This window comes from Saccoglossus kowalevskii, chromosome 2, assembly GCF_978046115.1.
Source record: "Saccoglossus kowalevskii chromosome 2, keSacKowa6.1, whole genome shotgun sequence".
Classification (NCBI taxonomy): domain Eukaryota; kingdom Metazoa; phylum Hemichordata; class Enteropneusta; family Harrimaniidae; genus Saccoglossus; species Saccoglossus kowalevskii.
This window is the reverse complement of record NC_140642.1, coordinates 34,896,268-34,922,336: the sequence shown is the minus strand read 5'-3', so window position 1 is coordinate 34,922,336 and position 26,069 is coordinate 34,896,268. Positions and strand designations below refer to the sequence as shown.

General features: G+C 33.3%; 1 protein-coding gene across 1 annotated transcript; it reads right to left on the bottom strand.

The window, feature by feature from the left end:
• LOC102808340 (CAAX prenyl protease 2-like) lies at positions 1-24,090 on the bottom strand. Its single transcript, XM_085505798.1, has 9 exons — positions 23,913-24,090; positions 21,925-22,024; positions 21,387-21,467; positions 11,561-11,618; positions 6,802-6,860; positions 5,666-5,774; positions 4,960-5,031; positions 1,051-1,113; positions 1-879 (listed from the first exon to the last, which is right to left on the bottom strand). Exons 1-9 carry the CDS (start codon positions 24,014-24,016, stop codon positions 674-676), a joined length of 852 nt encoding a protein of 283 aa, XP_085361924.1. The 5' UTR covers positions 24,017-24,090; the 3' UTR covers positions 1-673.
• Between the last annotated feature and the right edge of the window lie 1,979 nt (positions 24,091-26,069).

Here is a 26,069-nt window from a genome sequence, read left to right as displayed (position 1 = left end):
TAACATAGGAAATGTTTTATTAAAAATACAAAAAAAGATCCACAGTTACAGCTATTGCAGTAATCAGGTCTAGTAAGGACAATTAAACATCTAAGCAATTTGGAATGTCTAAATTTCGATATTAATATTCATATTTTCAAACTGTGTTTCAATTAAAGTTCTGCTGTAATAACTTGTGAGTTGTGGATTCAAACACAATTTCCTCACCATAACTGCCATTAGACTTAGCTCACAGGAAAAAATCCCTGGTCACTTTCCTTGGCGAGGAATTTCAAAGTCATATTGTATTTTTAGAGAACATGTACGTATTTTATTGCTATATTCATTAGTATAAAGTTTTATCCATGTTATTAAACATTAAACATTAATAGTAATTTGTTACATTATTTTACCTGCATTATGAACATATCTGATAGTAAAATTATCCTAACTTTGAGCTATACAACTGATTTCAACAACCGAACACAGTAAAATTATTGTAACAATGCTAATAAACATATTGCATGATTTCAACAACTGAACATACTTACACGATTGTACAAAAATATATTAAATGTGTTTTTCAATTATTATTAGTTATTACTATTCAGTGCTATCCAATATTAAAATAAAACTACTATGGTTTCATACGTAGAAACATAAAAACAAAACTATAAAGGATTCGTATTATTTCCTAGAAAAATTCAATGTAAACATCATTACAGAACAAGGATGGTTCTGTTAATGGAAATAACAAAAACATAAAACATATCAGACCCAAAATAAAAGCCAGGCAAATTATGACAGATTTTGGTTGACTATATGAAGTTATCATACTGAATGCTGGAAACCCCATCACATTGCAGAAACTGTGACATATCACTGGAGCAGTTAAATGACCTAGAGACAAACAAACACACAATATTAAGCTAGTAATTAATAACTGGCAATATAACTTTATGTGCATAGATAGGTGGACACAAGTATAACACAAAATGATTTTTCAAAATGCATCAATATGTGTACTACAATTACCAGCCCCTCCAAAATACAGACAAATTTAGTACTCACCAGTTCTTAAAAATAAAAATGCAGAAAATGCACCAAAGATAGTTGTGTATGTAAACTGGAAAACTGTCACAAAAAAACAAAAAACAAATACAGGTTAGATCTACTAGTTACAACAAAGGGGAAAATACTTCAAAATACTAGTTTAATGCCACAGAATTGTAGTGTAGGTATAATATTACAGATATGTCTATTTCTGGTGTATGTGTTGTCAATGGCAACGAAAATCAGCTCAGGCGTGTCGAGGAAAAACTATATTCCGCCTTGGAACTAAAGAACCCCATGGAATCAACAAACAGTTCAACTCATTTGTTGAGCTTACTACCTAAGACGCATTATTTGTTCTATTGTGGAATTTTTTGTGATTCTAATTTATAGTTCATGTTCTACCTGTACGTTTTAACATTTTCTTCTATGCTATCGATAAAGAGCCATTGCTCGAAATGTCTAGCTATTTTTAATAGTTATTTAGGACTACGATTACCAAATATAATCTTCTATATATCATATTATAGAGTAGTATAGGTATAGGTATACATGTACATTTATTGTAGAGTGGTATAGGTATATTGTGGAGTGGTATAGGTATACATGTACATTTATTGTAGAGTGGTATAGGTATATTCTAGAGTGGTATAGGTATACATGTATTGTAGAGTGAAATAGGTATATTCTAGAGTGGTATAGGTATACATTTATTGTAGAGTGAAATAGATATATTCTAGAGTGGTATAGGTATACATGTATTGTAGAGTGAAATAGGTATATTCTATAGTGGTATAGGTATACATGTATTGTAGAGTGAAATAGGTATATTCTAAAGTGGTATAGGTATACATTTATTGTAGAGTGAAATAGGTATATTCTAGAGTGGTATAGGTATACATTTATTGTAGAGTGAAATAGGTATATTCTAGAGTGGTATAGGTATACATGTATTGTAGAGTGAAATAGGTATATTCTATAGTGGTATAGGTATACATGTATTGTAGAGTGAAATAGGTATATTCTAGAGTGGTATAGGTATACATGTATTGTAGAGTGAAATAGGTATATTCTATAGTGGTATTGGTATACATGTATTGTAGAGTGAAATAGGTATATTCTAGAGTGGTATAGGTATACATTTATTGTAGAGTGAAATAGGTATATTCTAGAGTGGTATAGGTATACATGTATTGTAGAGTGAAATAGGTATATTCTAGAGTGGTATAGGTATACATTTATTGTAGAGTGAAATAGGTATATTCTAGAGTGGTATAGGTATACATGTATTGTAGAGTGAAATAGGTATATTCTAGAGTGGTATAGGTATACATGTATTGTAGAGTGAAATAGGTATATTCTAGAGTGGTATAGGTATACATGTATTGTAGAGTGAAATAGGTATATTCTAGAGTGGTATAGGTATACATTTATTGTAGAGTGAAATAGGTATATTCTATAGTGGTATAGGTATACATGTATTGTAGAGTGAAATAGGTATATTCTAGAGTGGTATAGGTATACATTTATTGTAGAGTGAAATAGGTATATTCTAGAGTGGTATAGGTATACATGTATTGTAGAGTGAAATAGGTATATTCTAGAGTGGTATCATCGTCCGCCTGCACGGTGTTGCTCCGTTCGGACATTCCTCCCTCTACAACACCGTGCGGTAATTCTATTCATAACCGTGCATGTCACGTGGTTGCGCGATAGAAAGTTTACCGACCAATAGAAAGCTTTGTTACAATGACTACCAGTAAGCCCTTGAAGCTTTGCGTACCCGATGTCTTTGGCTTCATTTCTGCCAATATATGTTGCAGTGACATCATGGGCTTTGAGATATAACACCTAGTCTTCTATAATACTCAGCAGTGGCGACAACACTATTACCACGCTCGATGGTCTAAAGACCGGTAAACCATAATAACATAGGGATTTCCAGTGCGACAAAAAACGAACACATCAGACTCGGCACTAAGTATAGTTTGAATAGCTTTGGTCTGAATATCTGTGAGTTGCATGATGTATGGACGTCGTCGCTGTATTGCCTCGACATCCAAGCCAAAAAAGCTTCCACTGTGCGCAGCGACATTCATTCTCAGGTCAGGCATTTTCACCGCCTGGCAGAAAACGGTATTTTGGGACGGTTGTTGACACCCCCTGAACAGTGTAACAAGATTATCCCTACATATGCAACATATTTAAATTTGGTTGTTTAGGATTTCTTCAAATTTATGTTTGTGCTGTTTCCTCGATTTTAGCTATTTTCACCGGCTCGCACAGAGCCCATAGAAATACACGGTAGAGTGGTGCGCGTCTCGTGACTTTGCTCCGCCTTGAAGATTTTGAGAGCTTTCCAAGCGCGTTGTAGAAAGGAGCAATATGATTGGCTGTTGGTAAACTGATTCTAAACTGTGAGGGCATTGTCACATACACATAGTTCTAATGAAATACTTCAAGGTGATAGTGGAGTGCTTCGCCGGAACATTCACCTTGAAAATTCAAGATGGAGTGGTATAGGTATACATGTATTGTAGAGTGAAATAGGTATATTCTAGAGTGGTATAGGTATACATTTATTGTAGAGTGAAATAGGTATATTCTAGAGTGGTATAGGTATACATTTATTGTAGAGTGAAATAGATATATTCTAGAGTGGTATAGGTATACATGTATTGTAGAGTGAAATAGGTATATTCTAGAGTGGTATAGGTATACATTTATTGTAGAGTGAAATAGGTATATTCTATAGTGGTATAGGTATACATGTATTGTAGAGTGAAATAGGTATATTCTAGAGTGGTATAGGTATACATGTATTGTAGAGTGAAATAGGTATATTCTAGAGTGGTATAGGTATACATGTATTGTAGAGTGAAATAGGTATATTCTATAGTGGTATAGGTATACATTTATTGTAGAGTGAAATAGGTATATTCTAGAGTGGTATAGGTATACATTTATTGTAGAGTGAAATAGGTATATTCTAGAGTGGTATAGGTATACATTTATTGTAGAGTGAAATAGGTATATTCTAGAGTGGTATAGGTATACATGTATTGTAGAGTGAAATAGGTATATTCTAGAGTGGTATAGGTATACATTTATTGTAGAGTGAAATAGGTATATTCTAGAGTGGTATAGGTATACATTTATTGTAGAGTGAAATAGATATATTCTAGAGTGGTATAGGTATACATGTATTGTAGAGTGAAATAGGTATATTCTAGAGTGGTATAGGTATACATGTATTGTAGAGTGAAATAGGTATATTCTATAGTGGTATAGGTATACATGTATTGTAGAGTGAAATAGGTATATTCTAGAGTGGTATAGGTATACATGTATTGTAGAGTGAAATAGGTATATTCTATAGTGGTATAGGTATACATGTATTGTAGAGTGAAATAGGTATATTCTAGAGTGGTATAGGTATACATGTATTGTAGAGTGAAATTGGTATATTCTATAGTGGTATAGGTATACATGTATTGTAGAGTGAAATAGGTTGTTCTAGAGTGGTATAGGTATACATGTATTGTAGTTTGAAATAGGTATATTCTAGAGTGGTATAGGTATACATGTATTGTAGAGTGGTATAGGTATATTCTAGAGTGGTATAGGTATATTCTAGAGTGGTATAGGTATATTCTAGAGTGGTATAGGTATATTCAATATATATGTATGAGTGTGGTGAAGTAATGTATACTAACTGCAAGAATTCAACAGAAAATATAATCAAGCATTCCAGACAGAGTTTTTACTTGTAATTCTTAAACATCCAGTATGAACTTTAATGTTTATATTTAAATTATTTTATCTTGGTTTTCATGTAATGGTTCTTTTTTTTTTTAAAGTTTCTCTGATTTTTAAACTTGTCAACTTAATGTCTTCTGTTTTATAACATATAATACCGGTACTGACCTGTCTGTATCCATACTTCTTTGGCACTCTCTTGGTGAAAACGTAGACGCTCTATAACATGGTGAACATGAGCTGAAATCAGAGAAAACTGTCATCAGACCTCACAGGTTTGCATTTCATATTTTCAAAATGAAGGCTGGTACTTTAGGGAAAATCTCTCTGAAAGCAAACCATTAATTCTTGTTTCCCACAAAATGACTATACGGCAGAAAATATAAGTTGGAATGTAAATAAAACGAAAAATGTGATGAGCTGATGGGTACAAAAATATAATTATGCTAGAAATCCAAGTCCTATATGCAATTCAAAGTGATTATAATGGAAATTCAAAGAGGGTGTAATTAAATATACCTAGAATCATGGATGAGGAATGATAAATCAAACTGGTAGTTTTCAAGAAGAAATCTAGTTTAGCAAACTATTGGGTACAACATGCAAGATCTTTTTATTTTTTAGCACAGGCTTATTTTCTTTGTTAAGTGTTCCTACATTCATTTACGACTAGTTTTCTACCTCAATTGTTCCTAAACTTTTCTATGAGTAGTCTTCTACCTCAATTATGTCCCTACATATGGTGATCCTTTTTTTTCAACAGCTTACTTAAATATCCCCTGGCTCATAATCAAAGCTGTATTGTGTATTCTAAGATGTTATCACATTTGCAAATCAATTATTATAGCCGGCAGTAGTAGCTACATGTACATACCTACTCCAAAAAATAAAGGACATACAAATATAACTTTGGTGAATCCCAAACACGGTACAAGCAGTGGCAACATACAAGCTCTGAACACAAACTCTTCTGTAAAAGGTGCCTGAAAAAAAGAAACATAGAACCAACACTTATCCACAGAATGGGGGTATAATATATAACATAAACAAATGTATATTTAATGTAGAGATGCTGTTTACCTGACAGGTATTTTAATTAGTTAATTAGAAAACCAAGATGACCTCCCTTGTCCAAAAAATTATATATTTCCGGAAACCTTATTGTATGAATTTTATAATTTTGTTAGTATTTTTTTTTTTATGGACACTGTAATTTGAAATATGCACAAAAATGTGCTTTTTTGGTCAAAAGTGATTTAATTAGTGATGTTTCCTGTCAAAATTGGTTTATGGGTACATCTGTTTACTATGAAGAAAGTGCCGTCTTGAAAACTGTCTACCAGTTGTCAATTTTGCAGGGCAGCAGCTCAAATTTCACTACTTCAAGTTTATGCATAAATTAACACCTAGGCTAGTTGTCTGTACGAGTGTTGTAACACTATTCTACCAAAAACAATGCCTCGGCGGCGTTTTGAAGATAAACACATTGTCAATCATTTGTGAAAATTTCAAAACAAAAGATCAAAGCGTCTAGGAGCTATTTTTCTTTAAAGTTCTGGGATGTGCACTAAAAAGAAGCTGAGATAATTGCTAATTTGCAATTCACCCAGTAAGAAGTTTGCTAATGCTCATAATTAAAATGGCTGTAACAGTTCCAAATTTAAATGTATTATCCTTTTGTTAAAAGTTAAATATAGTGCATAATATGGAGATCCCATCATTTCTTTTTTTCACCATGTTTCTTTTTTATTATTTATGTGCAGCCTTGCTAAATCTTGCTAAGCATTCAAAAGAGAGAATGTTTTCACCTGTTATCTATATTTTAAAATCATTTTTTTAGTATGTTCCACTATTCACAATTCTACAAAATTTCAACAGTCTATATTTCACTCCCAAGTGCCCACGAACCTGCATCTCTACCTTAAAGACACAATATATAATTCCTAAGCTACATAAACAACCATTCTATATATTTCTGAATCATATAAATAAACTACCATTGTAACTTACCACTATATAATTCCTGAGCCATATAAAGCCATTAAATTCTTCCTTCCAATATGAGGTACCTAAAAACCATTAAGGAAAATAAAATAGCGGAAAATACAAGTATAAAATGCCATCAATAGTCTTAATGAGTTTTGAAATGTGAAGAAGCACTGCTTTGCACTTCTATTCACATGACTGGATACGTATTATTAAGTTGAATTGATATGAATGTGTGCAACTACATTACACATGACTGTTTCAATCACCATGGCAACACTAGGATTTATATGAATGTGTGTAATTGCAGTACACTTGACTGTTTCAATCACCATGACAAAACAAGAATTTATATGAATGTGCAGAACTACAGTACACTTGATGATTTCAATCACCATGACAACACTAGGATTTATATGAATGTGTGCAACTACATTACACTTGACTGTTTCAATCACCATGACAACACAAGGATTTATATGAATGTGTGCAACTACAGTACACATGATGGTTTCAATCACCATGACAACACTAGGATTTATATGAATGTGTGTAACTACAATACACTTGACTGTTTCAATCACCATGACAACACTAGAATTTATATGAATGTGTGCAACTACAGTACACTTGACTGTTTCAATCACCATGACAACACTAGAATTTATATGAATGTGTGTAACTACAATACACTTGACTGTTTTAATCACCATGAGAACACTAGGATTTATATGAATGTGTGCAACTACAGTACACTTGACTGTTTCAATCACCATGACAACACTAGAATTTATATGAATGTGTGTAACTACAATACTCTTGATGGTTTCAATCACCATGACAACACTAGGATTTATATGAATGTGTGTAACTACAATACACTTGACTGTTTCAATCACCATGACAACACTAGGATTTATATGAATGTGTGCAACTACAATACACTTGACTGTTTAAATCACCATGACAACACTAGGATTTATATGAATGTGTGTAACTACAATACACTTGACTGTTTCAATCACCATGACAACACTAGGATTTATATGAATGTGTGCAACTACAATACACTTGACTGTTTCAATCACCATGACAACACTTGGATTTATATGAATGTGCGCAACTACAATACACTTGACTGTTTCAATCACCATGACAACACTAGGATTTATATGAATGTGTGCAACTACAGTACACTTGACTGTTTCAATCACCATGACAACACAAGGATTTATATGAATGTGTGTAACTACAATACACTTGACTGTTTCAATCACCATGACAACACAAGGATTTATATGAATGTGTGCAACTACAGTACACTTGACTGTTTCAATCACCATGACAACACTAGGATTTATTTGAATGTGTGTAACTACAATACACTTGATGGTTTCAATCACCATGACAACACTAGGATTTATATGAATGTGTGTAACTACAATATACTTGATGGTTTCAATCACCATGACAACACTAGGATTTATATGAATGTGTGCAACTACATTACACTTGACTGTTTCAATCACCATGAGAACACTAAGATTTATATGAATGTGTGTAACTACAATACACTTGACTGTTTCAATCACCATGACAACACTAGGATTTATATGAATGTGTGCAACTACAATACACTTGACTGTTTCAATTACCATGACAACACTTGGATTTATATGAATGTGTGCAACTACATTACACTTGACTGTTTCAATCACCATGACAAAACAAGGATTTATATGAATGTGTGCAACTACAGTACACTTGACTGTTTCAATCACCATGACAACACAAGGATTTATATGAATGTGTGCAACTACAATACACTTGACTGTTTCAATCACCATGACAACACTTGGATTTATATGAATGTGTGCAACTACATTACACTTGACTGTTTCAATCACCATGACAAAACAAGGATTTATATGAATGTGTGCAACTACAGTACACTTGACTGTTTCAATCACCATGACAACACAAGGATTTATATGAATGTGTGCAACTACAGTACACTTGATGGTTTCAATCACCATGACAACACAAGGATTTATATGAATGTGTGCAACTACAGTACACTTGACTGTTTCAATCACCATGACAACACAAGGATTTATATGAATGTGTGCAACTACATTACACTTGACTGTTTCAATCACCATGACAACACAAGGATTTATATGAATGTGTGCAACTACAATACACTTGACTGTTTCAATCACCATGACAACACTTGGATTTATATGAATGTGTGCAACTACATTACGCTTGACTGTTTCAATCACCATGACAACACAAGGATTTATATGAATGTGTGCAACTACAGTACACTTGAGTGTTTCAATCACCATGACAACACAAGGATTTATATGAATGTGTGCAACTACAGTACACTTGAGTGTTTCAATCACCATGACAACACAAGGATTTATATGAATGTGTGCAACTACATTACACTTGACTGTTTCAATCACCATGACAACACTAGGATTTATATGAATGTGTGCAACTACAATACACTTGACTGTTTCAATCACCATGACAACACTAGGATTTATATGAATGTGTGCAACTACATTACACTTGACTGTTTCAATCACCATGACAACACTAGGATTTATATGAATGTGTGCAACTACAGTACACTTGACTGTTTCAATCACCATGACAACACAAGGATTTATATGAATGTGTGCAACTACAGTACACTTGATGGTTTCAATCACCATGACAACACTAGGATTTATATGAATGTGTGCAACTACATTACACTTGACTGTTTCAATCACCATGAGAACACTAGGATTTATATGAATGTGTGCAACTACAATACACTTGACTGTTTCAATCACCATGACAACACTTGGATTTATATGAATGTGTGCAACTACAGTACACTTGATGGTTTCAATCACCATGACAACACTAGGATTTGTATGAAAGTGTGCAACTACATTACACTTGACTGTTTAAATCACCATGACAACACTAAAATTTATATGAATGTGTGTAACTACAATACACTTGACTGTTTCAATCACCATGACAACACTAGGATTTATATGAATGTGTGCAACTACAATACACTTGACTGTTTCAATCACCATGACAACACTTGGATTTATATGAATGTGTGCAACTACAGTACACTTGATGGTTTCAATCACCATGACAACACTAGGATTTGTATGAAAGTGTGCAACTACATTACACTTGACTGTTTAAATCACCATGACAACACTAAAATTTATATGAATGTGTGTAACTACAATACACTTGACTGTTTCAATCACCATGACAACACTAGGATTTATATGAATGTGTGCAACTACAATACACTTGACTGTTTCAATCACCATGACAACACTAGGATTTATATGAATGTGTGCAACTACAGTACACTTGATGGTTTCAATCACCATGACAACACTAGGATTTGTATGAAAGTGTGCAACTACATTACACTTGACTGTTTAAATCACCATGACAACACTAAAATTTATATGAATGTGTGTAACTACAATACACTTGACTGTTTCAATCACCATGACAACACTAGGATTTATATGAATGTGTGCAACTACAATACACTTGACTGTTTAAATCACCATGACAACACTAGGATTTATATGAATGTGTGCAACTACAGTACACTTGATGGTTTCAATCACCATGACAACACTAGGATTTATATGAATGTGTGTAACTACAATACACTTGACTGTTTCAATCACCATGACAACACTAGGATTTATATGAATGTGTGCAACTACAATACACTTGATGGTTTCAATCACCATGACAACACTAGGATTTATATGAATGTGTGCAACTACATTACACTTGACTGTTTCAATCACCATGACAACACTTGGATTTATATGAATGTGTGCAACTACATTACACTTGACTGTTTCAATCACCATGACAAAACAAGGATTTATATAAATGTGTGCAACTACAGTACACTTGACTGTTTCAATCACCATGACAACACAAGGATTTATATGAATGTGTGCAACTACAGTACACTTGATGGTTTCAATCACCATGACAACACTAGGATTTGTATGAAAGTGTGCAACTACAATACACCTGATGGTTTCAATCACCATGACAACACAAGGATTTATATGAATGTGTGCAACTACAGTACACTTGACTGTTTCAATCACCATGACAACACAAGGATTTATATGAATGTGTGCAACTACAGTACACTTGATGGTTTCAATCACCATGACAACACTAGGATTTATATGAATGTGTGCAACTACATTACACTTGACTGTTTCAATCACCATGACAACACTAGGATTTATATGAATGTGTGTAATTACAGTACACTTGTCTAAACACAGTACAATTTAGACAATATAGTGTCTCACTATAATAGTTCATATGCTGATATACAGGTAGCTATTTATAAACTATGATGCTATTCAGAAACAGTGTCTTAATTATGACTTGGATGTTGAATATTTTGTATCAGGCATGCCTACAAAATGTTAATATATTCAAATTAGATGAATTTTATTTTTTTTTGGACAAGAATGACTGTAGAGAACAAATTCAAACAAAATCTGTCATAGAGTATCTCAGAATTTTGAATCACCGTGTAAAAGTAAATGATTTGCAAATGTCAATTCACTTGTTTTTCTATTAACTTTGAACATAACTTGTCCAGAATGTTGATGTTGAATAGACAGAGAGATAAACTACATCTTACTAGGAAGAACTAGAACAAGCCAAGTGATACTGGAATGATATAAAGCATACTTACTAAAATATGATGTTATATCCTCAAAAAAATACATTACTATTGGACCAAAAAATAAAATCTGAAACAATAAATGTATAATTCAAGTATAAAAGAACATGCAAACAAATTTTGATAAAGGCTCTTAAAAATATATATATAAGAAAAGGCATTCTGCTAAAATCCAGGGGATCTAAATCTATACAGACGATAAAGCCTTTCATAACCTGTATTTCTTCATCTCGTTTGATTACATGCATTTTTTAAGAAATAAAATTGATAAAGTTTTGCATCAAATACTTACAGAAAAGAAAAGAAAAGAAAACTAGTCTGAGAAGATTGTACACATTTTGTTATAACAAATTACCTCAGGAACTTAAATGATGCAGATATTCAAATACCACACAATATGATGTAGTGATGGTAGAGATGACAACATGATAGATATTCAAATACCACACAATGTGATGTAGTGATGGTAGAGATGACAATATGATAGATATTCAAATACCACACAATATGATGTAGTGATGGCAGAGATGACAACATGATAGATATTCAAATATCACACAATGTGATGTAGTGATGGCAGAGATGACAACATGATAGATATTCAAATACCACACAATGTGATGTAGTGATGGTAGAGATGACAACATGATAGATATTCAAATACCACACAATATGATGTAGTGATGGTAGAGATGACAATATGATAGATATTCAAATACCACACAACGTGATGTAGTGATGGTAGAGATGACAATTTGATAGATATTCAAATACCACACAATATGATGTAGTGGTGGCAGAGATGACAACATGATAGATATTCAAATACCACACAATGTGATGTAGTGATGGTAGAGATGACAACTTGATAGATATTCAAATACCACACAATGTGATGTAGTGATGGTAGAGATGACAACATGATAGATATTCAAATACCACACAATGTGATGTAGTGATGGTAGAGATGACAACATGATATTCAAATACCACACAATGTGATGTAGTGATGGTAGAGATGACAACATGATAGATATTCAAATATCACACAATGTGATGTAGTGATGGTAGAGATGACAATATGATAGATATTCAAATACCACACAATGTGATGTAGTGATGGCAGAGATGACAATATGATAGATATTCAAAAACCACACAATGTGATGTAGTGATGGTAGAGATGACAATATGATAGATATTCAAAAACCACACAATATGATGTAGTGATGGTAGAGATGACAATATGATAGATATTCAAAAACCACACAATGTGATGTAGTGATGGCAGAGATGACAATATGATAGATATTCAAATACCACACAATTTGATGTAATGATGGTAGAGATGACATGATAGATATTCAAATACTACACAATGTGATGTAATGATGGTAGAGATGACAACATGATAGATATTCAAATACCACACAATGTGATGTAGTGATGGTAGAGAGGACAATATGATAGATATTCAAATACCACACAATGTGATGTAGTGATGGTAGAGATGACAACATGATAGATATTCAAATATCACACAATGTGATGTAGTGATGGTAGAGATGACAATATGATAGATATTCAAATACCACACAATGTGATTTAGCGATGGCAGAGATGACAATATGATAGATATTCAAAAACCACACAATGTGATGTAGTGATGGTAGAGAGGACAATATGATAGATATTCAAATACCACACAATGTGATGTAGTGATGGTAGAGATGACAACATGATAGATATTCAAATACCACACAATGTGATGTAGTGATGGTAGAGATGACAACATGATAGATATTCAAATACCACACAATGTGATGTAGTGATGGTAGAGATGACAACATGATAGATATTCAAATATCACACAATGTGATGTAGTGATGGTAGAGATGACAATATGATAGATATTCAAATACCACACAATGTGATGTAGTGATGGTAGAGATGACAACATGATAGATATTCAAATATCACACAATGTGATGTAGTGATGGTAGAGATGACAATATGATAGATATTCAAATACCACACAATGTGATGTAGTGATGGCAGAGATGACAATATGATAGATATTCAAAAACCACACAATGTGATGTAGTGATGGTAGAGATGACAATATGATAGATATTCAAAAACCACACAATATGATGTAGTGATGGTAGAGATGACAATATGATAGATATTCAAAAACCACACAATGTGATGTAGTGATGGCAGAGATGACAATATGATAGATATTCAAATACCACACAATGTGATGTAATGATGGTAGAGATGACAACATGATAGATATTCAAATACCACACAATGTGATGTAGTGATGGTAGAGATGACAAAATGATAGATATTCAAATACCACACAATGTGATGTAGTGATGGTAGAGATAACATGATAGATATTCAAATACCACACAATGTGATGTAGTGATGGTAGAGATGACAACATGATAGATATTCAAATACCACCCAATGTGATGTAGTAATGGTAGAGATGACAACATTATAAGATATTCAAATACCACACAATGTGATGTAGTGATGGTAGAGATGACAATATGATAGATATTCAAATACCACACAATGTGATGTAGTGATGGTAGAGATGACAACATGATAGATATTCAAATACCACACAATGTGATGTAGTGATGGTAGAGATGACAATATGATAGATATTCAAATACCACACAATGTGATGTAGTGATGGTAGAGATGACAACATGATAGATATTCAAATACCATACAATGTGATGTAGTGATGGTAGAGATGACAACATGATAGATATTCAAATACCACACAATGTGATGTAGTGATGGCAGAGATGACAGTATGATAGATATTCAAATACCACACAATATGATGTAGTGATGGTAGAGATGACAACATGATAGATATTCAAATACCACCCAATGTGATGTAGTGATGGTAGAGATGACAGTATGATAGATATTCAAATACCACACAATATGATGTAGTGATGGTAGAGATGACAACATGATAGATATTCAAATACCACCCAATGTGATGTAGTGATGGTAGAGATGACAACATTATAAGATATTCAAATACCACACAATGTGATGTAGTGATGGTAGAGATGACAACATGATAGATATTCAAAAACCACACAATGTGATGTAGTGATGGTAGAGATGACAATGTGATAGATATTCAAATACCACACAATGTGATGTAGTGATGGTAGAGATGACAACATGATAGATATTCAAAAACCACACAATGAGATGTAGTGATGGTAGAGATGACAATATGATAGATATTCAAATACCACACAATGTGATGTAGTGATGGTAGAGATGACAACATGATAGATATTCAAATATCACACAATGTGATGTAGTGATGGTAGAGATGACAATATGATAGATATTCAAATACCACACAATGTGATGTAGTGATGGCAGAGATGACAATATGATAGATATTCAAAAACCACACAATGTGATGTAGTGATGGTAGAGATGACAATATGATAGATATTCAAAAACCACACAATGTGATGTAGTGATGGCAGAGATGACAATATGATAGATATTCAAATACCACACAATGTGATGTAATGATGGTAGAGATGACATGATAGATATTCAAATACCACACAATGTGATGTAATGATGGTAGAGATGACAACATGATAGATATTCAAATACCACACAATGTGATGTAGTGATGGTAGAGATGACAAAATGATAGATATTCAAATACCACACAATGTGATGTAGTGATGGTAGAGATAACATGATAGATATTCAAATACCACACAATGTGATGTAGTGATGGTAGAGATGACAACATGATAGATATTCAAATACCACCCAATGTGATGTAGTAATGGTAAAGATGACAACATTATAAGATATTCAAATACCACACAATGTGATGTAGTGATGGTAGAGATGACAATATGATAGATATTCAAATACCACACAATGTGATGTAGTGATGGTAGAGATGACAACATGATAGATATTCAAATACCACACAATGTGATGTAGTGATGGTAGAGATGACAATATGATAGATATTCAAATACCACACAATGTGATGTAGTGATGGTAGAGATGACAATATGATAGATATTCAAAAACCACACAATGTGATGTAGTGATGGTAGAGATGACAATATGATAGATATTCAAATACCACACAATGTGATGTAGTGATGGTAGAGATGACAATGTGATAGATATTCAAATACCACACAATGTGATGTAGTGATGGTAGAGATGACAACATGATAGATATTCAAATACCATACAATGTGATGTAGTGATGGCAGAGATGACAACATGATAGATATTCAAATACCACACAATGTGATGTAGTGATGGTAGAGATGACAATATGATAGATATTCAAAAACCACACAATGAGATGTAGTGATGGTAGAGATGACAATATGATAGATATTCAAATACCACACAATGTGATGTAGTGATGGTAGAGATGACAACTTGATAGATATTCAAATACCATACAATGTGATGTAGTGATGGCAGAGATGACAACATGATAGATATTCAAAAACCACACAATGTGATGTAGTGATGGTAGAGATGACAATATGATAGATATTCAAAAACCACACAATGTGATGTAGTGATGGCAGAGATGACAATATGATAGATATTCAAATACCACACAACGTGATGTAGTGATGGTAGAGATGACAATTTGATAGATATTCAAATACCACACAATATGATGTAGTGGTGGCAGAGATGACAACATGATAGATATTCAAATACCACACAATGTGATGTAGTGATGGTAGAGATGACAACTTGATAGATATTCAAATACCACACAATGTGATGTAGTGATGGTAGAGATGACAACATGATAGATATTCAAATACCACCCAATGTGATGTAGTAATGGTAAAGATGACAACATTATAAGATATTCAAATACCACACAATGTGATGTAGTGATGGTAGAGATGACAATATGATAGATATTCAAATACCACACAATGTGATGTAGTGATGGTAGAGATGACAACATGATAGATATTCAAATACCACACAATGTGATGTAGTGATGGTAGAGATGACAATATGATAGATATTCAAATACCACACAATGTGATGTAGTGATGGTAGAGATGACAACATGATAGATATTCAAATACCATACAATGTGATGTAGTGATGGTAGAGATGACAACATGATAGATATTCAAATACCACACAATGTGATGTAGTGATGGCAGAGATGACAGTATGATAGATATTCAAATACCACACAATATGATGTAGTGATGGTAGAGATGACAACATGATAGATATTCAAATACCACCCAATGTGATGTAGTGATGGTAGAGATGACAGTATGATAGATATTCAAATACCACACAATATGATGTAGTGATGGTAGAGATGACAACATGATAGATATTCAAATACCACCCAATGTGATGTAGTGATGGTAGAGATGACAACATTATAAGATATTCAAATACCACACAATGTGATGTAGTGATGGTAGAGATGACAACATGATAGATATTCAAAAACCACACAATGTGATGTAGTGATGGTAGAGATGACAATGTGATAGATATTCAAATACCACACAATGTGATGTAGTGATGGTAGAGATGACAACATGATAGATATTCAAAAACCACACAATGAGATGTAGTGATGGTAGAGATGACAATATGATAGATATTCAAATACCACACAATGTGATGTAGTGATGGTAGAGATGACAACATGATAGATATTCAAATACCACACAATGTGATGTAGTGATGGCAGAGATGACAATATGATAGATATTCAAAAACCACACAATGTGATGTAGTGATGGTAGAGATGACAATATGATAGATATTCAAAAACCACACAATATGATGTAGTGATGGTAGAGATGACAATATGATAGATATTCAAAAACCACACAATGTGATGTAGTGATGGCAGAGATGACAATATGATAGATATTCAAATACCACACAATTTGATGTAATGATGGTAGAGATGACATGATAGATATTCAAATACTACACAATGTGATGTAATGATGGTAGAGATGACAACATGATAGATATTCAAATACCACACAATGTGATGTAGTGATGGTAGAGAGGACAATATGATAGATATTCAAATACCACACAATGTGATGTAGTGATGGTAGAGATGACAACATGATAGATATTCAAATATCACACAATGTGATGTAGTGATGGTAGAGATGACAATATGATAGATATTCAAATACCACACAATGTGATTTAGCGATGGCAGAGATGACAATATGATAGATATTCAAAAACCACACAATGTGATGTAGTGATGGTAGAGAGGACAATATGATAGATATTCAAATACCACACAATGTGATGTAGTGATGGTAGAGATGACAACATGATAGATATTCAAATACCACACAATGTGATGTAGTGATGGTAGAGATGACAACATGATAGATATTCAAATACCACACAATGTGATGTAGTGATGGTAGAGATGACAACATGATAGATATTCAAATATCACACAATGTGATGTAGTGATGGTAGAGATGACAATATGATAGATATTCAAATACCACACAATGTGATGTAGTGATGGTAGAGATGACAACATGATAGATATTCAAATATCACACAATGTGATGTAGTGATGGTAGAGATGACAATATGATAGATATTCAAATACCACACAATGTGATGTAGTGATGGCAGAGATGACAATATGATAGATATTCAAAAACCACACAATGTGATGTAGTGATGGTAGAGATGACAATATGATAGATATTCAAAAACCACACAATATGATGTAGTGATGGTAGAGATGACAATATGATAGATATTCAAAAACCACACAATGTGATGTAGTGATGGCAGAGATGACAATATGATAGATATTCAAATACCACACAATGTGATGTAATGATGGTAGAGATGACAACATGATAGATATTCAAATACCACACAATGTGATGTAGTGATGGTAGAGATGACAAAATGATAGATATTCAAATACCACACAATGTGATGTAGTGATGGTAGAGATAACATGATAGATATTCAAATACCACACAATGTGATGTAGTGATGGTAGAGATGACAACATGATAGATATTCAAATACCACCCAATGTGATGTAGTAATGGTAGAGATGACAACATTATAAGATATTCAAATACCACACAATGTGATGTAGTGATGGTAGAGATGACAATATGATAGATATTCAAATACCACACAATGTGATGTAGTGATGGTAGAGATGACAACATGATAGATATTCAAATACCACACAATGTGATGTAGTGATGGTAGAGATGACAATATGATAGATATTCAAATACCACACAATGTGATGTAGTGATGGTAGAGATGACAACATGATAGATATTCAAATACCATACAATGTGATGTAGTGATGGTAGAGATGACAACATGATAGATATTCAAATACCACACAATGTGATGTAGTGATGGCAGAGATGACAGTATGATAGATATTCAAATACCACACAATATGATGTAGTGATGGTAGAGATGACAACATGATAGATATTCAAATACCACCCAATGTGATGTAGTGATGGTAGAGATGACAGTATGATAGATATTCAAATACCACACAATATGATGTAGTGATGGTAGAGATGACAACATGATAGATATTCAAATACCACCCAATGTGATGTAGTGATGGTAGAGATGACAACATTATAAGATATTCAAATACCACACAATGTGATGTAGTGATGGTAGAGATGACAACATGATAGATATTCAAAAACCACACAATGTGATGTAGTGATGGTAGAGATGACAATGTGATAGATATTCAAATACCACACAATGTGATGTAGTGATGGTAGAGATGACAACATGATAGATATTCAAAAACCACACAATGAGATGTAGTGATGGTAGAGATGACAATATGATAGATATTCAAATACCACACAATGTGATGTAGTGATGGTAGAGATGACAACATGATAGATATTCAAATATCACACAATGTGATGTAGTGATGGTAGAGATGACAATATGATAGATATTCAAATACCACACAATGTGATGTAGTGATGGCAGAGATGACAATATGATAGATATTCAAAAACCACACAATGTGATGTAGTGATGGTAGAGATGACAATATGATAGATATTCAAAAACCACACAATGTGATGTAGTGATGGCAGAGATGACAATATGATAGATATTCAAATACCACACAATGTGATGTAATGATGGTAGAGATGACATGATAGATATTCAAATACCACACAATGTGATGTAATGATGGTAGAGATGACAACATGATAGATATTCAAATACCACACAATGTGATGTAGTGATGGTAGAGATGACAAAATGATAGATATTCAAATACCACACAATGTGATGTAGTGATGGTAGAGATAACATGATAGATATTCAAATACCACACAATGTGATGTAGTGATGGTAGAGATGACAACATGATAGATATTCAAATACCACCCAATGTGATGTAGTAATGGTAAAGATGACAACATTATAAGATATTCAAATACCACACAATGTGATGTAGTGATGGTAGAGATGACAATATGATAGATATTCAAATACCACACAATGTGATGTAGTGATGGTAGAGATGACAACATGATAGATATTCAAATACCACACAATGTGATGTAGTGATGGTAGAGATGACAATATGATAGATATTCAAATACCACACAATGTGATGTAGTGATGGTAGAGATGACAACATGATAGATATTCAAATACCATACAATGTGATGTAGTGATGGTAGAGATGACAACATGATAGATATTCAAATACCACACAATGTGATGTAGTGATGGCAGAGATGACAGTATGATAGATATTCAAATACCACACAATATGATGTAGTGATGGTAGAGATGACAACATGATAGATATTCAAATACCACCCAATGTGATGTAGTGATGGTAGAGATGACAGTATGATAGATATTCAAATACCACACAATATGATGTAGTGATGGTAGAGATGACAACATGATAGATATTCAAATACCACCCAATGTGATGTAGTGATGGTAGAGATGACAACATGATAGATATTCAAAAACCACACAATGTGATGTAGTGATGGTAGAGATGACAATGTGATAGATATTCAAATACCACACAATGTGATGTAGTGATGGTAGAGATGACAACATGATAGATATTCAAATACCATACAATGTGATGTAGTGATGGCAGAGATGACAACATGATAGATATTCAAATACCACACAATGTGATGTAGTGATGGTAGAGATGACAATATGATAGATATTCAAAAACCACACAATGAGATGTAGTGATGGTAGAGATGACAATATGATAGATATTCAAATACCACACAATGTGATGTAGTGATGGTAGAGATGACAACTTGATAGATATTCAAATACCATACAATGTGATGTAGTGATGGCAGAGATGACAACATGATAGATATTCAAAAACCACACAATGTGATGTAGTGATGGTAGAGATGACAATATGATAGATATTCAAAAACCACACAATGTGATGTAGTGATGGTAGAGATGACAATATGATAGATATTCAAATACCACACAATGTGATGTAGTGATGGTAGAGATGACAACATTATAGATATTCAAATACCACACAATGTGATGTAGTGATGGTAGAGATGACAGCATGATAGATATTCAAAAACCACACAATTTAAGGGTTTGAAACATTGATCGTATTCAAATTAGTGGCTTAGATCAGACACAGCACCAACAACAATAACATTGATTTGAGAAAGGTATGAAAAATATGCATTATACTTACCATGACAAGTGCTAATGGAATGACTGAAGCATTAAGGAGACATGGAAGTCGAATACCTAACCAACTCCACAAGGATGGACCCTAAATAAACAAAACAAAACATTATCTTAGCATCTGGGTACATGCAGTCCCAAGGCAATATTTTTTAAAACAATCTGTGTCAGACAAATTTACAAGTCTAGTTTAGCTGCTATTGTTCACACACTGTTGCATAGATTTGTTTTTGCCTGAAAATCTTTGTATGACATATTGTATTTTTGCTTACTTAATAATATCCTTTCAACATGAAGCTATTTTGTGAATAAAAACATGGTGCATCAATTTCATACTGGTTTAATAAATTGTACTGCTGATAATGTGTTTTTGAAATTCATCAATTAAAAGTCATAATATTCTCATCAAATCTGAATCAGAAATGATCTAGCATGTTGAATGTTCAAAATTACATTCAAATCGCAAGAAACATCACATCAAAGAAAAGATTTCCGGTTCCTGAATCTATATTTTCTAGTTGTCTTTACAAAGCATTGCTACTTACATGACTTATGTTGTCTGCCCATAGCCACACATAAGCAGGTGCAAACAAGCTAACAAATAAAACACTACAGAACCTCTTCTTGACAGTTGTTGAATGATTTCTGAAACAATAAAAATATATTATTACTAAATTTACTCCATTAAATGTGCTCATATTTATACATGCTTCTATTGGAGATGTCTTTAACATTTCTGTATCATTTGACACTGAATATACATTCAAATACTTTATCAAAAATTGATTCACAATAAATTATATTCTCATTTTTCATTTATTTGGATATTTTTAAATTTTTTTTTTACCTGTCAAATCAGTTTTCCCAGCAAACAAGCGGACCGTTGCATCGCAACGGTCCAGCATAAAGGTCACAATACAAGAGGCAATTTTTGTTGCCAACAAAAGTTGCCCTGTGTATCATGGCCTTAACAATGCTCGTTAACAAATTGTTAAATTGTGAGAATAAATGTGTTGAGAAATATTGGCCATGTATTTGCAAGTAAATACCTGTAGTTCAATTAATTTATTTCCATCTTTAAAAGTTTGATTAATTTCCACCATTAAAAGTTGTTAAATCGAGAGAATAAATGTCTCAACAAATATTTGAGACTTATTTTGGTGTAAACAACTCTCTTAATTAATTTCAACCATTGCAAGTTGTTAAATTGAGAGAATAATTAACTTTATTAACTTCCACCATTGCAAGTTGCTAAAATAATATATACTGGTATCATTGGATATTTGATTTAATTAATTGCGAGACTTTCGAAACTGAATTCGAACCCTCAATCAACAATTGCATGAACAGTATAAAAACTACTACACCACAAAGGATATTCATCCATTTCCTGAATTATTTTCGTAATGTAGAGTACACCATTGTGACACTTTAATATCTAGCAAAACAATCTGGTAACTGTCGGTCAGTTTAATTTGTAAGTTATTTATTTATTATCTATTCATTTGGTATTGCATGGTGGTATTTTGTGAGGTTTATTATTCTTTCGTGCCATTCTTTGTTTACTTGTTATGGTTTAATTGATGTTTCAGTTTATTTGATTTACGTTTTTCACAGTAGCTCTGACGTTTTTTTTTGGGGGTTTATCTTGATGGCACGCCCACACCAATTCATTGAATGGGAAAGCCAAAACGATTGCTTTGGTTCCGGTGAGTATCTATCTGATGGGATTAGAACCATTGGTCTATGTATTAGGTGGTTTTTCATTCCCCTTGTTTGCCACGCCATAATTTGAGACCCTGTTTTATTGTGATTTTGTGAGTGTTGAATGCCATGTTGCAACAAAGTGGATGACCCTTGACATGATCCGACTGACTGTATGATGGTTCAAACTAGAATTTATTACCGTCATTACCATTATATTGTAACATGATTTGTTCCACCTTAATCTTAATTGTAATTTGTATATAAACATGGAACTATAAACCATGATATACCTAAACACAAATCCTGATTGAAGGGCATGTATTTTGTGATGTCACCAATTCGTGTGTAGGTGCGTCTTCTGAAATTATGCATATGCTTCTTTTTAAGATTAGATAGTTCTGTGCAAAATTTGTCAGACGAACGAGTTAAAGTAATCGACGTGCCATACATCAATGTATCCGCCATATTGATTTTGACCACACCGTACGCGAACTACGAACAGTTCGATATGCTCGAATGACTAATTGCAACGCCCTCATACGGCAGAATAGAACGTTTGAGGGAACTCGGGGGAAAATGACAATTCCGCACGCTTGTCGTGGTAGTCACATACACTGTATGCGTGCCATAGGGCTGTTCATACAGTCTCAAAATAATATTTAGTATTAGTTATTAGTCTAAGCATGGTGTAAGGTAACATGGTGAGGCTAAAATGTTCGTACTGAATAGACATTGATTTGGCGGTTGAGCTGTCTGCATGCCTATGGCGTCTTGCAACCGTTATTCGGCACTATAATCAGATCAATAACTGTCACGGTTATATTACCTTGGCAACTTTGACCTCCATAAGTAAAGACTGCTAACGTATGCTATTGCAAGCAGCATACAAGAAAATACACTATTTACACAACCAACACTTCTGAAATCCATATCTCCATGTTTTGGACTCCCTGGCTTTGTGTTAAATAATCAACTATTCTTGTGTCACGGCTCACTGATTCCGGCGTCTTTATTCCGTTTCGCGCTAAGGACGCTGGTTAAGTTCAGACACCTGCTATTGTATTGCATGGAAATAAGGGTTATATTTATGGGTTAATCCCCAGAAGACGTGCCTACACATGAACTGAAGACGTCCACGCGTTTATGGAAAGTGTGTAATCAAATAAACCAGGGCTTATCCTGGGCACGGTGTCCTGGGGTTTACTAATCAAGCTCTGCAGAATTTCAAGGGCAGGACGTAAATGCAAAACCTGTAATGTAATTGAAAGTGAATATCATTTCATAATGGAATGTAGAAATTATATTGAATGTCGTAAAAGACTTATAATACAGAGTAAAAACAAAATTAAAAATGTCGACACATTGCCCTCTGAAGTTCAATTTATTGAAACTATGAAGAAGTGCTCTATCGATGTTGCACAATTTATCCAGTCAGGTATGAAAATCAGAGATGAATTATACATGTTACAGCTTCACCAACCAAAGTAGCATTAGTGTTTTATAGTAGCTTTTATTCGTCCTTAATACATTTTTTTTTATACATGTACGTAGTTTCTAGTTTATTCTTGTTCTTATTTGTTGTAATCTTTTGTTTTGTTTTTTTCTTTTGTTTATACAACCATAAAACAACTTCTGTAGTATGTTTTTCGTGTTGAATAAAAATTATTCTTATTATTAAACAAAGTTCCATCAGTTACAAAACACGTGACAATATAATTAACATAACAAAAGAAAAAAACATACACTAGAAGAAAAATATCCTGTAAATGAAATGTATTTAATGTATATGCCGTACCATTATCGTTTGGTACAGAATTGCAAATGAAAGCCTCAAACTCAAACTCAAACCATGATTTTTAAAAACGCCTCATAACCACCCATACTATTTATTAATGTTTGACTTCTGAGGAATACGCTGTGTTAGGTAATTATTGTAGCGTAATGGCGCACGTGATATACTGTATATATAGCTGAGAAAGAATGTAAATAATGACTATTTAAATCCATGTCGAATTGTCTGTGATTTTTGTGTAAAAACCCGGATATATATTTAAATTCATTTGTATTTAAATTGTCAATATTGATGATTTATTGGGATATCTTCGCACTGATCAAATGCCAAATGTGTAATGATTACTTATCCATTGGCCAAGGTTCCCCAGTCAACTAATATTAGTTGTACGAGTGAAAACATAGGTTGATTCGACGACAGAGAAGAACAAGTAGAAAACCCTTGTAAAATAAACTATTGGTCAATCACTGATTGATACTTGTTTACAAGCAGTATCTCTGTAGTTGCTTGGACACAACTAAAAAGTAATACATGTACAAGTAATATCAAAAGAAAAAATATTTAATTTCATCTCGTGTTGTGTGTACAGATCTCCCAATGCTTTTGATTACTTCGTCCGCTCTATTTTCAAGTAGATATAATTTCTAAAATTAATTGTCGATTTTAACAGGGAATACAGTATATGTTTTATGTCGGTCTAAGTGATATTTAGGACAAAATTATAAAAAGGGTAATTCGTCTTCAATCTCATTGTTTACAAATTCTATTTTTTAATGCTGCCTTTGGCTGGGTGTGCCTTCCTTTCTCGATTGCTAATCTGTGGTTACTTGTCCTAAATTTAGACATATTATTATCCCTCAATATAAATAATAGTAACATCTTTGTTGAAATTAGACTTACAAGAAAAAACCCTCCTACGACAATGCTATAGACAATAGTGGCCAACTGTACGGATATTGTGTATTTCAGTTCACTACTTTTAGCGGCTCGCACTCGCATCATTTTGGAAAAGTTAGCTTCAGTCTTCAACTTTCACAATGGTCTACCTTAGGTTGTCATGTAAGTTGGCAGGTGGTTTCAGCAATGTTACTGTGTTTGGAGACCTGCCAAATAGACACCTGGCTGTGGCACTTTGAAAGTTGGAAGGCTGGCTGAGCTACGAGTTAAGGGTCTGTAATAAGTTGGACAGTT